At 38.3% G+C, this 16,207-nt stretch overlaps 2 protein-coding genes across 2 annotated transcripts in view; one reads left to right on the top strand and one right to left on the bottom strand.

The window, feature by feature from the left end:
• Positions 1-2,697, top strand: part of LOC107724823 (ETS-related transcription factor Elf-4-like) — a 26,103-nt gene extending 23,406 nt beyond the window's left edge. Inside the window, exons 6-7 of the mRNA XM_016533900.1 lie at positions 88-221; positions 985-2,697. Coding sequence (XP_016389386.1) covers positions 88-221; positions 985-1,789 — 939 coding nt within the window. The 3' untranslated portion in view covers positions 1,790-2,697. The remainder of the gene's footprint in view (positions 1-87; positions 222-984) is intronic.
• A 7,753-nt stretch (positions 2,698-10,450) lies between these two features.
• LOC107724849 (tenomodulin-like) overlaps positions 10,451-16,207 on the bottom strand; it is a 36,929-nt gene continuing 31,172 nt past the window's right edge. Inside the window, exons 6-7 of the mRNA XM_016533929.1 lie at positions 15,457-15,563; positions 10,451-10,757 (exon numbers count right to left, since the gene is read on the bottom strand). Of these exons, the coding sequence (XP_016389415.1) occupies positions 10,548-10,757; positions 15,457-15,563 (317 nt within the window). The 3' untranslated portion in view covers positions 10,451-10,547. The remainder of the gene's footprint in view (positions 10,758-15,456; positions 15,564-16,207) is intronic.

Here is a 16,207-nt window from a genome sequence, read left to right as displayed (position 1 = left end):
AGTTCTGGCTACGGAGGGCAACTGTCCACTCCTCACGGACGGGCAGTGGGCCGTGGTTCATCACGTGCACATGGGAAGAGCGTGCAGGTGAAGTCAGTGAAGAGAGAGATGAGTCCCGGGCTGAACGGCAATGGAAAACAAGCAGAACAGCTGGTGCAGACCATCCATGTTCTTCAGCCAAATCAAGGAGCTGCTGTCCCAGCGTCTACACACTCCGTAAGGTGAGGTGCATTTTTGTGTGCACAAATACATACATAGACAGGAAGTGTACTAACAAATTTAAAACCACTGTTGAAAGCTCTTTTCCAAAATCTGTTGTCTTTGCTGCCTACATAGGTAGCTACATTCTTAAGCAGCATCATCATAACCAAAATAGACCTTATAAGTGAGCCATTTGTAACACTTTTTTTCTAGGCTGTAACACGAATTACAGAGCCCTGTAAATGGCGTGGGGGAAAAAAACAAGATATCGTGGCCACAAATTAAGAATTTGTCTCCTCATTTTAGTTAAATTATGGTACAGCGTGACCACGATTTAACTAAATTAAAACAAGGGAATGAATTAGTACAACATGGCCACAATTGAACTAAAACAATGGAACAAATGAATACAATGTGGCCACGATAAGCAAGGGAATGAATTAGTACAACGTGGCCATGATTTAACTAAATTAAAACAAGGGAGCAAAGTAGCACAATTTGGCCACAATTTAACTAAAACAAGGGAACAAATTAGTACAACATGGCCACAAATAAATAATCTATCTAAAATGTTCTTAATTTTAAGAATTTAAAAATCTAAGAACAATGGTATCATACATTTAGTTTCTTTAGCTTAAAAAAGTTATATTTTGCATGTTCCACAGTTTATCAGAAAAACAATTGACTCTAATAATTCAGAGCCGCCATATAATTTTTCCTTCTCCTTATACTGGAGCTAAAGTGCTCTTGCTTTATAACCCTATGCCCCTCTATCTCTCTCAGGACTATAAATATGCCAGGCTCTGTTCCCATGGTCCTCACATCAGGAGCTCAAGGAGGTGGTCCAGTCACCCTGCAGACCTTGTCGCTGTCCTCTGTTCTGACCAATGGGGATTCCTCTACACATGCCTCGCCACCTCGGGTCATTCTCCACACTGTGCCTTCCACCAGCCCTGGCAGTAAAGATGTGCTCACCATCCAGACTGCCTCTCTGACGACAGACAGCATCCAGTCCCAGCAGCTCCTTGTGTCCACTCTGGGTTCATCCAGTGGAGGGGTCATCAGCACCACATCACAGCAAGCCGGATCTCTTAATGGCATCACCCGCCTGGTCACTCTCAATGCCAACGGGCAGCCTGTAGTGGCCCAGCAGCCTGGAACGGTCATCGCCACTATCCTAAAGCCCAGTGAACTTCAAGGCCTGCAGGTGAAGGAGGAGATCCTAGACCCCCAGTACCTCCAATCTCTGGTCAACAGCAACCCTAGTGTGGCCTCGTATGGCAAAGCTGAGCTCGAGGAAGGAGTGGCAGAGCTGAGCTACAGAACTGTGATTATCAACAGTGCAGGTCAGGAGCTGTACCAGACCCTCAATGGACACTCGGACATGGGCTTGCAGCTGGCCAGCAGCCCTAGTGAGGGCCTGACCCCCGTGGAGGAACTAGAAGTGAGGGGAGAAGTGGCTCTGCATCCGGAACCTGAGGCTAAAGAGCTGTTAGAGGGCTCTCAAGGTCTGCAGGAATTGCAGGGCACCATGCAGATACCCGCATCCCACTTCATCCAGGTCAAGGCGGAACCGGCTGAGACCTAAACTTTCGGCTGAAGCAGGGGAATGTGGACACAATCGACCAACACGTGAAAAAAACCCAGGATATTTTCTGTAATTTATTGCTCTTGATTGTTTAGAATGGGTGTTGACCCGAAGACTGCTGTTTACTCAAAGTTATTGTGATATTGTGCCTAAATTCGAACCTTGAGGGATACCGACCACGATGTCATGATGAAAGCTCTTTGGTATGCTCTCTGTCACTTCCAAACTCCCAACAGTAGAGCAGCCATTCTCCAACCAGGGATATTCCCACCATATGTGCCAGTTGAGATGTTTCTGTCTCTTCTCATCTCCACAGACAAATCCAAAGACTTTATCCAGCAGAGGGACCAAAGGAGGAGTTGGTGGGAAGCCAAAAATAAACCAACAACATACCATTGACTTTAGGATTTAAAAAACACACACAGTTGCTTAGGACATAAAAGATGGATAAACTTTTTTTTTTCTTTTGTAGCCATCTTCAAGGACTTCAAAAGGATGCCTACTGGAATAAGACTGAAAGAGTGCCTAGGTGGTTAATGCTTTGTTTTGGAAGTGATGCTTTGAAGGGGAAGATTGTATGATTCACTCTGTTTTAAATACAGAATTATGACATTATCTCATCCCCCTCATACCATCAGAACTGAAGAGGTTATTATTTTTCCATCACACACAAATTTAAAAGCACTGTGCTTTTATGGAAATGGGCATTGCCTGTCCAAAGAGACAGTTCTAGTAGACTTTGTTTGTATATAGTAACAGACTAGAGAATATAGTGACAAATTCCAAAATCAGCTGCAAAGTATTTCCCCATTATAATCTTGTTCATATGAAATGGAACGCAGTATACATAAATATATATATATATATATAAATATATAATATACAACTAAGATTCAATTTATGGCCACAAATTTATTTATTTTCTGAATTTCTAAATTCTGTGTAAAAAGTCTTTTTTTAAACAAATGCAAAAATGAGGGAAAATATGCAGTATGTAGGGCTAATTTTACCCATAAGAATCCAGTATGTGTATATTGCTGTATTTTTCCAATTTAAAGCATTCCATGTAATCCGCACACCTTTCATATTTTATCTATTTTTCAACATAAGGGGTCTGAACTTAGCTTTATGAGATTGAGCTATCATGCTGTTCTTATTCACTGTGATGTGTTTAAAGCCATTTTTACAAAGTGTACGTGCTATAAACGTGATGTCCTTTGGTTTCTGCCTTTACACTGTTATACTTTTACCCTATATCGACCACATATCGTTCGACTGATGCCTTAAACAACTGTTTTTCAGATCACAGATTGTGTCTCAGACACAGCTGTTGTGGTCTGTGACATTTAGGTAGATTTTTAAAATGTATTTATTTGTAGTTGATGTAGTAATCTGGCCATGGCCTCCGTTCCTTCCTCGCCTCATTTATATCCAGTGAATCTAGAGCACAGTCTCTTAATAGCAAACAGAGTGGATGCTGCAGACAAACTAAATTTGTGCTAAATTGGAAGAAGTGACTGAAGTTGTTGAAGGTAAATGGTGACTGGACTCTCTGAAGACCAGATGCTGATCATGGGCAGCAGGCTTTTGCCTCGAATTTTGTTTGACTAACACCAGAGTTCTGGTGCTGCTCTTGCTCTGACAATCATGGCTACACCTTGTATTATGCAATATTACGCCAGTAAGACAATCAGTGACCTCCTTCATAATAGAAGAAAAATGTCCTTCTGGCCACCATGTGATTTTCAGACCTGGTCTTGTTTGAAATGTTTGTTGACCACAGGCTTTATGCTCTGTAGTTTTGGGGTAAAGGTATGCCAGTGCTCTTGCTATACTTTAATCTTGCCTTTTCATGGGGCTTTCCTTTTTTTCCATTTGTCTTATGGTAGACTAGATTTTTTTTCTAAAAAAAACAACAAAAAAAAAAGAGCGAACCAAAAGAAATATAATAAAAACAATTTTGCCTTAACGTGAACGTGTGATCTCCTGTTCCCTCTTTGCTGTGGAAATTAAAACTCAAGATCACAGACTAACTGGGTAGTGGGTAAACAACACAAAGCCCACAAGGCAGATGCTATCATTGTTCCGACGTATTAAAACAAGTACACCTCCCGGTGCATCTCCTCATGCGTTTCTTCTGTTAACGTGAATTAACAGAGATCAGATGCACTCCCAGGTATCGCGCAACATCTTGCTGTGAATCGAGGCTGCTGCGGGGAGCTTTGTTTCCAGCCATATGTGCTCTTATTCGGCTCGTCTGCTCCTTCTGGAGACTACAGAGCACCACGGCAACTTCGGCGAGGATGGAGTGAGTGCAATCTGTTAACTACAGGAAGCAAAGCGCCGAAAAGAGTTATTGAACAATCAGGCATGGTTCCCTCATTTGAGTGGGTGAAAAAGAGCATTAGCATTTTTAAACAAACAAAAAAAAAGGTCATGAAAGTACCCTCATACTGTTTCAAACCTGTTATTTAAAAAAAAAAAAAATTTGTGAAACACAAAAAGAAACATTCTTCACATTTTTATGTACAACCACAATTGTACATAAGTGATGACTTCATGACTTCATGTAATCATTTTTTTCCCGTCTGTCTTGTGGGCAAATAATCTTTAAACAACTAACACAGACTGTGAGAGGACCCATAACAGTTTTCACACCTGCAGCTCTGTGTGCTGGACTTGTGGTGAGGATAGAAATGATTCTGTGTGTGATTATTCACTGGTACGGGATTGGAGAGGCTTTCAATGTTATACAGTGGGTGTGTGTGTGTGTCTGCTGATGGAGCCATCTGGCAGCTGGGACATGCTGGAGCTCTTACCCGCAAGTCTACTATTCACACACAGCTGCAGATTACCCAGCACTGTGAACCCTACAGGCAACACTGAAAAATAAACCAATAACATCCAGAAAAACACAATACCAGAGCTGTTTAAAGGCAACTGTAGCCACAAGTATGGGCAAAGCAAAATGGCAACTGAAAGTGGTTGTTAAAACAATTCGCACAGTGTTAACCTGTCCTGTGAAAATGGGAAGATATTTTATCACACCACTAGAAATGTTACGTGAACTGGAGAAGATATAACAAATACATAGATATGAACTTTTTCGTTTCCAATGTCAAGTCTGTGTGTTTAAGTTTAAATAGAGGATAGAGGGAGACCAGTACAGCAAAAAATGTCTTAAGTTGGATTTATTTTGGAAGTCAATTTCTGTAAAAGGAACATACGTTAAAGTCTTTGTTACAAAAAAGCTACTGGATATTTCCACCTTTCCCCATAAGAAGAAGAGGAAAAAAAAATCTCCCCAATAGCCATGCTGTCACAATGGGAATGTGCCATTAAACAGCCAATTATAGGCTATTTAATTTTCAAGTAAAAATCATAAAGCAGTAACAGGTAATGTACAAAAGTTGTACAAAATGTTATAAAATAAAATATAAAACGTGGCATCTTGCCCTGACCTGACTTTTATAAAATAATCCTGTCCTGAAAGTTTAAAATCAAACAACTTTATAATAATTTAAAACCTACCTATGCTATACTGTGTTGTGTTAATGTATGTCAGTGTGATTTAGTTTTTATCATAGCAGTAAAATATGATGGAATTTTAATTCACAAAATTAATTATGACCATTTTAAATTAGATATTTTAAACTAACAAACAACAACACTGTTAGAGAAAATGCATCATCAAATTCAAAATCATGGTTACTGTACAGCCCTTGTGACAACTAGCCCTGGTCATCATTTCAGGGTTTTCACCATTTCAGTCACCTTTCACTCTTAAAAGTGGCAAATACATTTTTAAAGTACTAATACTCTTTGTAGTCTCACAGTTAATATGCAGTTATAACTGGAAATATAATAATTAGACAAATGTTCAAAATTAAGATGAAGTATAGCATGTCATGGTGCAGGAAACACATGTAGCTGTTTGACATGGCATGTTGTCTCCCTAGTATTACTCATCTCATGCAGCATTAAAAAAAAGACTAAACAGGACAGCTTGCGTTGATCAGTGTTTCACTGCTGAATGTCATAGGATCTATGATGAATCATAAACTTCTAAACCGAAATAACCCTTGTATAGTTTAAAAAAGGGTTTTCAAATTAAAGCTGAATTTCTAGACAGCTGTGGTTCACTAGCGTCAAACCGGGTCTTTACATCAACACAGCTGGACAAAATCAGCTCAAGGAACATTCTATTTTTAAAGCAAGACGACAAGTAGCTGGGGGCCAATGACATGCTTGAAGAGAGCGAGTGTTTATTGCATCACGGTGTCTCTAGTGAGGAGTGGCGGGGCGGCTGAGGGATGGCGGTCATTAGAAATGTGCCTCCAGTCAGGGGCTGCGCTAAGATTACTCACACACCAGGATGCTGAGACACACACACACACACACACACACACACTAAACAATGGTTTTGTTCTGTTACTGAACTAAGACTAATGACATCCACTGCAATTTTCGTCCTTTGTTCATCACTTTATATTTACATCAAATTTTTAAAGCAGCAGCAGTCTCACAGCAGGAATTTATAGAAGCTAAAAGCAATACTCTTACAGCTATTAAACTTCTCACCCTACATCCCTCAATTGCCTGAATTGACAAAATTCTTCCACTAACAAATGAAACAATAACTATAATTTTATATTTCCCAGGTCATAACCATAGAGTCAAGGTTTGGCTGATTATTATGGCCCCATTAGCCCCTGCTGGTGGATGCTATAACTACATCATCTGGCAGATCTTTCTCCATTGATAGCCATTCAAAAAGATCTGGCTATATAGATGTATGTACTGTATATTCCTAGCAACAATGAAATATATGGAAATAATTAGGCTATATTTAAATATTTAAGTAGATGTTTTGCAATCTAGTATAGATGTGTGAGATTTTTTTATTATTTAAATTGTTTAAATAATAAAACATATTTAAACACACACACACACACCAATATTTTTCATTAATAATATAGTGATCTAAAAAAAATCCTTAATATATACTGTATTCAAATCTTATGTCATGAAGCAAAAACTACGATTAAATAATTACAATACAGTATTCATAATTTAAATTTGATTAGACAGTTTTTTATTATTATTATTTATTTATTAGACTTGTTTTTTGTCTGATGAGTCCTACCATAGACATGGCACGCTTTGCGACAATTACTAACTGTTGGCGGTGGCTACTGAAATGAGCGTAGTGCCGTAAATAAATCCTATCTGTCGCACAATTCTTTTACAAAACAGCATTTTTTCGTATCAAACTCGACAAAAAAAATTCTATAAAATGATTATGTCATGGAAAACATGTTGAAAATTACCATCAAGTCAGTAAATGTATTATTTACATTTACATATTATGTGATGAACTATTTTACTGTACATAAAAACTGTTAATTCAGCGCGTTCAAACATCTCCGTTGTCACATTCAAACAGGTGTCCTGTTGACCGTTTAAAGATGGCGACACTGTTGATGTACCTGGAGCAGGTGGACGCGGCATTTACCTTTTGATATACATATGTTATGAGCCAACATGAGCAAAGAAGCCAGATTTTATATCGTGTTCATCGGAGGAGTCCTACACCAGCCGTAAAACTTCCAGCAAGATGAAGAGGAATGTCTAGGTATTGTAAATCTCCTTGCTTATATCACCTTAATATACAAGAATAGAGTCATATCCATACGGCACCACTGGAGGGCAGTAGTGACACACCTCAGTGAAATACATTAAACAAGCAATTTGCTCTCTCGGACATCGTGTATTGCATTAAAGCAGAAAGTCTGCCTGTAAAACACAGACTTTACACAGTAGCCTACACAGCACTCCACGTACACGAACCGGCGAGTTAAATGCTGGGAACTAAAACTTGGAGGTAAATTACAATGCACTTTTGATGTGCTAACAAAAGGAATTAATTCACATGCGTCTCCTTGCAGGGCTCTAGACTTACTGAATTTTCGTCCTCAGTCTCATGCAGTCAGTGTTGCTGCAGGCTCACTCTCAATCTTTCTGCGTCTAGGCAATGAAATACAAGCAGCTCAAATGAAAATAGGTTGTTTTAAATCTGAAATCGTTAGACACGTTTTAGTATGGATCTATCATCTAGTGCTATTCTATAGTTTATTCAATTTAAAGTCATGAATCACTTTTTTTTTTTTTTTTGTTCTTTGGTTTCCTACCTTAACAGGTTAATATGCATAAAATATATAAAATATGTTATTTGTCATAGCTGACATGTAAATACACCAGCGCAGGTATGTGTCTAGAAATGAAGACACAGGTATATGAATATGGCATATCATAAGGAACATTGTAAACAGCTTGGTTGAATTCACAATGACATTAATGAATTTATGCTTCTCTTGCTCTTTGTCTACTATTATTCTAAAAATGAAATTAATTATAATGTTGCTTAGAACATTTGGTGATTATCAAGAAAAGTTTATTATTATTATTAATTACGTTTATTTTTCTTCCTCATTTGATGATTTTTATAGTGCATTTTGTCCTTTTTTCACTGTATAGATCAGCGGTGGCGAACTCCAGTCCTGGAGAGCCGCAGCCCTGCAGAGTACAGCTCCAACCCTAATTAAAACTCACCTGACTGTAGCTTTCTAGTAACCCTTCAGACCTTGATTAGCTTGTTCAGGTGTGTTTAATTAGGGTTGAAGCAAAACTCTGCAGGGCTGCGGCTCTCCAGGACCGACGTTCGCCACCCCTGGTATAGATGAAAGAGGCTCAGACGTTGTTCCAGTCTTCTTTGTCATACAGGTTTTGAACAACATGAGTAGATTTGTATTGTTTGGCTATTAGGTTATATGAAGAACTACAGAATTAATTGTAATAATTTAATTTATAAAATTAAATAATTTAATAAATGGAATATTAATAATAATAATAATACATATGTAGCATTTATGTAACTGAAATTGTTAATATTGAATGAATTAAAATATTTTTGCAATTACTGATATTTTCCCCACTATACGATGGCTCTGTTAATGTTTGAGGTGACTTCCTCTTGCATCGCATCAAGATAAGTGCTGGTGTCTTAGATGATTTCAAGGTATTGTGATAAAAGAAACAGTATCCATTATAATAAGCTTTCTATGGGGTATTTTGAGTTTGTGCTTTGATCATTTACCTCAGGCTTCTAGAGAATTAGATCTTAGTATTGCAGAAGAAAGAAGTGTTTTGAGAAAAGATATGGCTGATGAAAATCACATTTATACAACTGACCATGGATGCGAAAGAGATAAACATCAAGGTGAGTTTTAACTTCCTCCATGGAATGCTTTGTGAGGTTGTTTGTCACAGATGTGGCATCTTTTTTTTTTCAAGATGAAAGCCCTGTGTTTTGCTCTTTTGTTAGTTTCTCAGAATAGATGCATTTTGTATGCTTTCAGTGTAATGTCTTTCAAGATTTTCCATATGATCATTTAAAATAATATACTGTGTCTGTCTGTCTTATTAGATCATATAGTGCAGTCATGTGTCTGGTCTTATTGGAGCTGAACTGGAAGAGCATAACGCTAATAATGTCAAGGTCATTGAGTTTGTCTTCCAAAGAAAACAAACAAAAAAATCTGAAGGCATACATTTAATTCACTCTTTAGGTCCCTTAGCACGTTTATGTGCAGCAGTAAATTAGTAGCAGACAATGAAACTTTTACCAGTTTTATTCAGAAGGAAGTTGCTGGAAAAACACAAAGGAACTTTAGATTACGTAAATGCAATTTATAGAGCACGCATTTGCTTGGATGAAAGAATTGATTGAAACAGTCCCAGACCTGCAATTATGGTGCAAGCAATGTCACTACTTAAATATAGCCATGTGATATGTTGTGTACAGTGCAGTTCGACACTGCATTACATTTACATAACAGCTTTTATAAAGGCTCATTTTCAAAGTTCTACAGGGACTTGCTTAAGCGTAAATACATTAAAAACAATATTTCATAATATAAACATGCAAATTACTGTAAATTTATTTATGTTAACCTGGTTTCTTATAATGCCTCTCATCCACTATAAACAAGACAAATAAAGGGTCCATAGAAATGGTCACCTACACTATTGTTTTGAAAGGTCTGCATGGAATATGTAACTACAGTAACTGACCATTTCCAAAGCACCTGTTTCTGTTCTACTTCCAGTATAACCATGTATATATATGTGTATATATATATATATATATGTATGTATGTATGTATGTATGTATGTATATTGACATGCAGTTGACATGAAATACTTTCTGTTTTAAACAATTAATTGTATAATAACTGTTTTTACAACCATATTAATTGAGAGACTAATGTGGTTTCAAATTAATATGGTCATAAAAATGGCATGCAAAATGCTGTTGAAAATAGTCTGAGATGGAACATTTTTGTATTAATAAAAATTCATTTGTAGTACCACATATTAAACTAACAAAGGCACAAAGGTGAAATTGTGGAAAAAATAGCACCTAAAATATAAAATTTCCCCGTTTTTATATACAGTTTAACCTATAATCTTGATGTTGATTGTTATCCATCAACTACCCATATATAATATAAAACAATAATGTTGACAGTGACATGGTCACCGAGGATGAGCTAATGTTTTGCCTTATTTTAAGCGATTTTTTTTCACACAAAGAATGGAAAAAGTTTTGAGCGTATATGTGACATTTCGTACAAATGAAGCTGGGCTACACGCACCCCTGAGCAGGATAGCACCATTGGTTCCCTCCGGTATACCTTCAAATTCGTCCCAGCATTCTTGCTATCCACCAGTTGCAGGGCATGACAATCTGACAGATGACCCGTCCTCCCTGGTAATAGTAGGGATACGGCCAAAAGCCGCCCAGGGGCTCGTAGTATCGCCGACAGTAACGGTACCCCCGACGACAGTGCTGGCAGCAGTAGCCCTGCTCATCTAGGCTGTTGTCCAGCTCCAGCCCGATTTCTCTCTGCAAAGAGAGTGAGTCAACAGGGTCAGAACTGCAGCCAAACAATACCTGCAATCTCAGCACAGGGCGCATGTCTGATGGCTTGATGTTAGCAATAAAAAGGTGCAGTGTTCTGAAGGGGGAATGAAGAGTGATTATGGGTTGTAGACAAGCAATGGCAAAAAACCCTGTCATGCTCAGATATGTCACAAGGATCAGAGTGGCATTTAACGTAGATGGTTTTGATATGACAAGCCAGGGTATCAGATATGATATAATGCCCTTGACCTTTCCATTAGCCGCTGGTGGCATCGCTTGGCTTTAACATCTCTGATTCAAGTCCCTTAACCCCGTTGCCTGTTCTTTCTCAGTCACAGCGAGTTTGACACTGGCAGCCACTGAGATAATTACACTATTTCTTTCATCCCAGCCCTCCCACTCCCTTAAAAGCGTATCATTGGAGCCTCAGTCCGAGCAGCGACCCCGGCCTCATTTCAGCTCAGAAATGAGAACCCTCCCCCATGCACTTTCATGCCCTCCTTTGACTTTGGCATAAAGCGAATGGCACGTTCATACAGCAATTAGCAGTGTAATGATCGCCCAACAAGGATCGGTTTATTTGCTCTCGCAGGCAGGGTGTGAATTGGTGTAAGGGCTAAATGAAAGTGGAGTGAAAGGTAAATTGGGTAGAATTAATGGCTCTTGGCCCTCTCCATTGTGATCGTGTATGTGTGCCCTTCTCCAGATTACCCAGGGCTGAGTGCCATGCCTTTGATCAGTCACTACCATGAGATGGGTTCCGAGAAGTGCCACTTAACTTTCTATCTCCCGTAACTGTTGGAGCACATAGCACCCTCGACTCGCACTGTTTCATTTGACTGCATTTCGGTCTCCCCAAGCTTACGACGCAGACAATATGACATTATCCGTCTGATTAAAAACACTGTCATGGAACTAGTCATCTCTGCTGATCTGCATTAGATTGGCAGATGAAGCCGTATCTCTCCAAGCTGTCTGGCAACGTTTCAGACTTCCTGTTGGGAAATGACGCAAATGAACGTGAGGGGAGAAAATCGCTTTGAAATGTGTTGCCAGGATGAAAATGGCATTTAAGAACGGTCATTTGTGGTTGTGAATTGTGTTTATATAGCATAAACAGGTATATTATTATCATTATTGATCTTTTTGGGTTTGAGATGAAACGCAGTGAATTATAATGTGCCTGTGCGTGTGAAGATGCATAATGACATGCATTTCTCCTCTGGAGTCCCATCTCTCATTATGTTCTCCATAAACGAGGCATGTATGAGTTTTCATGAGCTCACTATGCAATGATGAATGGAGTGAAAATTGCATTCTCCTAATGATTAGACTAGTGCAAGAGAAAGCAGGGTGATGCTTGTAGTCTTTGATTTATTACTCTCACAAATGCACAAAGACAATTACTGATTCATAATGTTTGCCAGGTTTAGGGTCAAGAGTGTTGAGACAACAATTTATTTTGGAAACAGCACAAAGCCTGTCAGTGTAGCACTGTTTGCTTTATCAGACTTTCACAGAAAAGCCCCCTGCCAGCATGAAAGGTGGATGTTATTTGGAAAAATAAGAGTTTTTTTTTTTTTTTTCGAGGGAAATGATGTGTGATTAGGATAAAACAAAAAGACTATGAATGGTATTGTTCCGCGGAGGTATATTAATCAAACTGATTATCCTGCTGCAATGAGAAAGTGAGTGTTAATAACTTCATGTTTGAGACTTTATATGTCAGTGAGAAGAAGTGAAGTACTCTGGGACATGATGTCAGTCATGCATAAACTAGTAAGAGTAATTAAGAACAGGTGCTTATAGCTTACAGTAGAGTTTTATATTAGCCTTACAAAGCCTGTCATGTTCTCGGTTATGTTTAGTGTTACAGCCTGTAAAGCGTGATGTAGTAGCATTTAATGTGAGGAAACACGAAAACTCATTTATTATGGCGTGGCACATCATAGAGTTGATTCTCAGCTTGACACCCTGTGGATTTACTTCATAAACCACAATTACTGAGGGGATAAATTATTTTAAACTTCACAATATCTTGATGCTAATCAAGACGCTAGAGAAACACTGTTTCCCAAAAGAGTCTTATTGATTATAAATACATTTTGAGTAAATTTCTTCATGCATCAAATTATTAACTTTTCTTTCAGGACTGTCAAAGTTAACTCATTACTGTCTCAAACATAATTAAATATGTTTAACACAATCTTTGTTTATTTATTTGAGTGCATTTTATTTAGTTTGACATTATACATGCTTCATTTTGTTTTGTTCTAAAAACTGATTGGGACATCTGGAGCAGATTGGAATGGATCGGAGTGCACACAAACACAAAAACGTCTCTTGTGGAGGATCTGTTTATCAGTAAATGATGGAGAAAGACCCCTTTTACAGTTTACTTATGAATCAAATCTAGATATCCTGTTTACAACAAAAGTAAAGCATTTGCATTCATTGTATGGTAGAATTTAATTAACGTTGAAGCTGAACATTCATCAAAAATTGTGGAGGAATGCTTGTAAGATTATGCCTCAAGTGTGAAGAAAGTTGTTTTATTAAATTATTGCAGATTTGCATTTCCTGTGTGTTTTGATATTCACCATTGTTCAAAAGTTTGGGGTCAGTAAGATTTAAAAAAATATATATATTTTTTAAGATTTTAATTAATACTGTATTCAGCAATGTTGACATTTATAATGTTACAAAAGATTTATATTTCAAACCAATGCTGTTCTTTATATTATATAAATGCTGTTCTTTATTTGCTGTACTTTATATTTGTCAAAGAGTGCATCATGGTTGCCACAGAAATATTAAGCAGCACAACAGTTTTCAACATTGATATTAATTTAGAATATTCTAATAGAATCATTTCTGAAGGATCATGTGACACTGTAGACTGGAGTAATGACTTTGCCATCACAGGAATGAATTCCACTTTAAATAGATGTTAAATTAGAAAACTTATTTTAAATTGTAGTAATATTCCACAATATTACTGTATTTTTGTTGTTTTTTTGATCAAATAAATTCATCCTTGGCAAGCATGAGACTTACCGCTGCCAAACTTTTGAATGGTAATGTAGTTATAGAATAATATAGGATGTGTTTTTTTTATATATATATGCATGTAGAGCACTTATTTTTGGCATCCACAAAAATTGCTGAACCTATTCATTACACGTATGCCTGTTATTTAATTTTATAACTACTGTACGTGTTATAATGTTAATTTTAAAGTGTTTGTTTTAAATTACAGATTTAAAAAGACACTTGAAACTAAGCATTTGTTTCATTTTAGTATCCTAAGTTTAAAGTGAATTCATCTTCATTGGGTCCTTGACTGGACAGTGCAACTTAAGTTCAGACAGACTCGGGGAGGCAGGTTCAATCAGCGATCTGCAAGCCAGAATGCTTTCAGCTAGGATGTGGGGTCACGATTCCTACCATCAACAACTGTGGCAGGCACACAAGTCTGAGATTCGACTGGACCCAATCATCAGAGTCGTATCCTCCCAATGTAGGTCAAGGACCATGATGCAATTTCTCAGCACAGCCAGATGATAGTTATTCAGTTTGAAAGATATCCAGAGCTGTGCTGGCACGCAACGCATCAGCGTGGCAGGACTGGGGAAAGGTCAGCCTCCTATATCTCAGGCCTTCTGTCACAGGAACTGATGATTATTTATAAAAAGTGCACAACAGGAAGAGACCTGTAGCAAAATATGAATTCCCTCCTCCAGCTGCAGACTTCTGCCGGTGGGAGAGCTAAAAAAGGGCTTGCGTCTAGGATCCTCTGAAAGGTCTGGGATATCTGGCTTCCCAGCAGCATCTACATGACTCCAGACTCCAATTACCGGGAGCCACATCCCCTCTGACGTTCACTAAAGCCGTTGTTATCGCTCTGCCCACAAACACAGCCCGCCTGTGCTTAGCCTTGGAATTGGCTGGATTGGTGTGTATTAACCAGCTGATAGAAGGAGAGGATTTCAAAAGGGAAAGGTGGTTTCATCTGGGTCTGCTTTAATTATACAGTACGTTGCAGTCCGTGTTGCTGGATGAGGTGCGCAGGCAAGACGTTCCTGGGTCTCTGCAGATAAATGTGCCTTTTTTCCCACCACCCCATAGTTCTTTCTTTTCTCAGTCTTCTCATCCTTGTGCTTGGAGGCTAGAAGTCACATGCTAGTTGGGGAGGTGTATATCGTAGGTGTGCGAAGCATTAGTGCATCAATTCATCATTGAACATATGCTTCACTTCATGAACGCAATAAAGGACACTCTTTGGCTGCTTGATTCTCCATGCTTTGATAATTAAAGCATGATTAATACATTTAACTATTCATTAATGAGTGACCTTGGGAGACTGTCTTTGAACATCACTAACTACATAAGAGAGGCAAGGAAAAATTGTGCAAGGCAAACTTGCTTCCTTTGAAGGCTAAGTATCCCTCTCCATTAGCTGTAAGACATTAAGGGAGTCTTAAGTGAACTGGCCTGATTTAAGCAGATATATAGAGCAATTTCAATACCCTGTGGTCCACATGGTCTGTTTTAAGTTCGGAAAGGGAACTTCGATTAATGAACGATTTATACCAAGAAAGAGAGCATGACTATCTGGCTCAACCGCAGTTTGAACATGTCTTTTAGTAATACCCTCAGGTTTTTTAGCAGTACCACTTACATAGTCGTTTACTGGTAACTGGTCCATGACGTCCCGGGTCTGACGTGGACCTCTCGCCTCCAGCTCTGGGGTCTCCTCCACATCTTCTACGTCGTGGAATTCAGCATCTGTATCACAGAAGGAAAGACAGTAACGCTAAAAACTTGCTACTAAAAAATTGATATCATGAAAGGCTTCTTTGATCTTCCTTAAAGTATTAGTTCAATTCCAGAATAAACATTTCCTGATAATGTCATCCAAGATGTTCATGTCTTTCTGTCTTCAGTCGCAAAGAAATTAAGGTTTTTGAGGAAAACATTCCAGGATTTTTCTCCGTATAATGGACTTAAATGATGGCCAAGGGGTTGAAGGTCCAGTTTCAATGCAGCTTCAAAGGGCTCTACACGATCCCAGCTGAGTAATAAGGGTCTTATCTAGCGAATCGATTGGTCATTTTCTAAAATAAAAAGAAAAATGTAAATACTTTTTAACCACAAATGCACGTCTTGCACTAGCTCCCCGATGCGCATCCGCAAATTCACGCATTACGTAATCATGTTGGAAAGGTTACGCACGGTTAGCTCTTTGTCTGTGTACTCTGGTTCAAAAATACCTTTTTGAAGGGTAGAGCTAAAATCTAATTTTCTCCTCAAACTTCAAAATCTTCTGACATCGTTGTTTTACATGTTTTTGTAAAGGGCATTTGACTTTCTTAGCATGTTCATTTTGTAAACACTGGGTCGTTATGTCCACCTAAGTCATGCGTGACCTT

The sequence above is a fragment of the Sinocyclocheilus rhinocerous genome, unplaced genomic scaffold (assembly GCF_001515625.1).
Source record: "Sinocyclocheilus rhinocerous isolate Xijiao unplaced genomic scaffold, SAMN03320098_v1.1 scaffold1687, whole genome shotgun sequence".
NCBI lineage: Eukaryota > Metazoa > Chordata > Actinopteri > Cypriniformes > Cyprinidae > Sinocyclocheilus > Sinocyclocheilus rhinocerous.
This window is presented reverse-complemented; position numbering and strand designations above follow the sequence as displayed.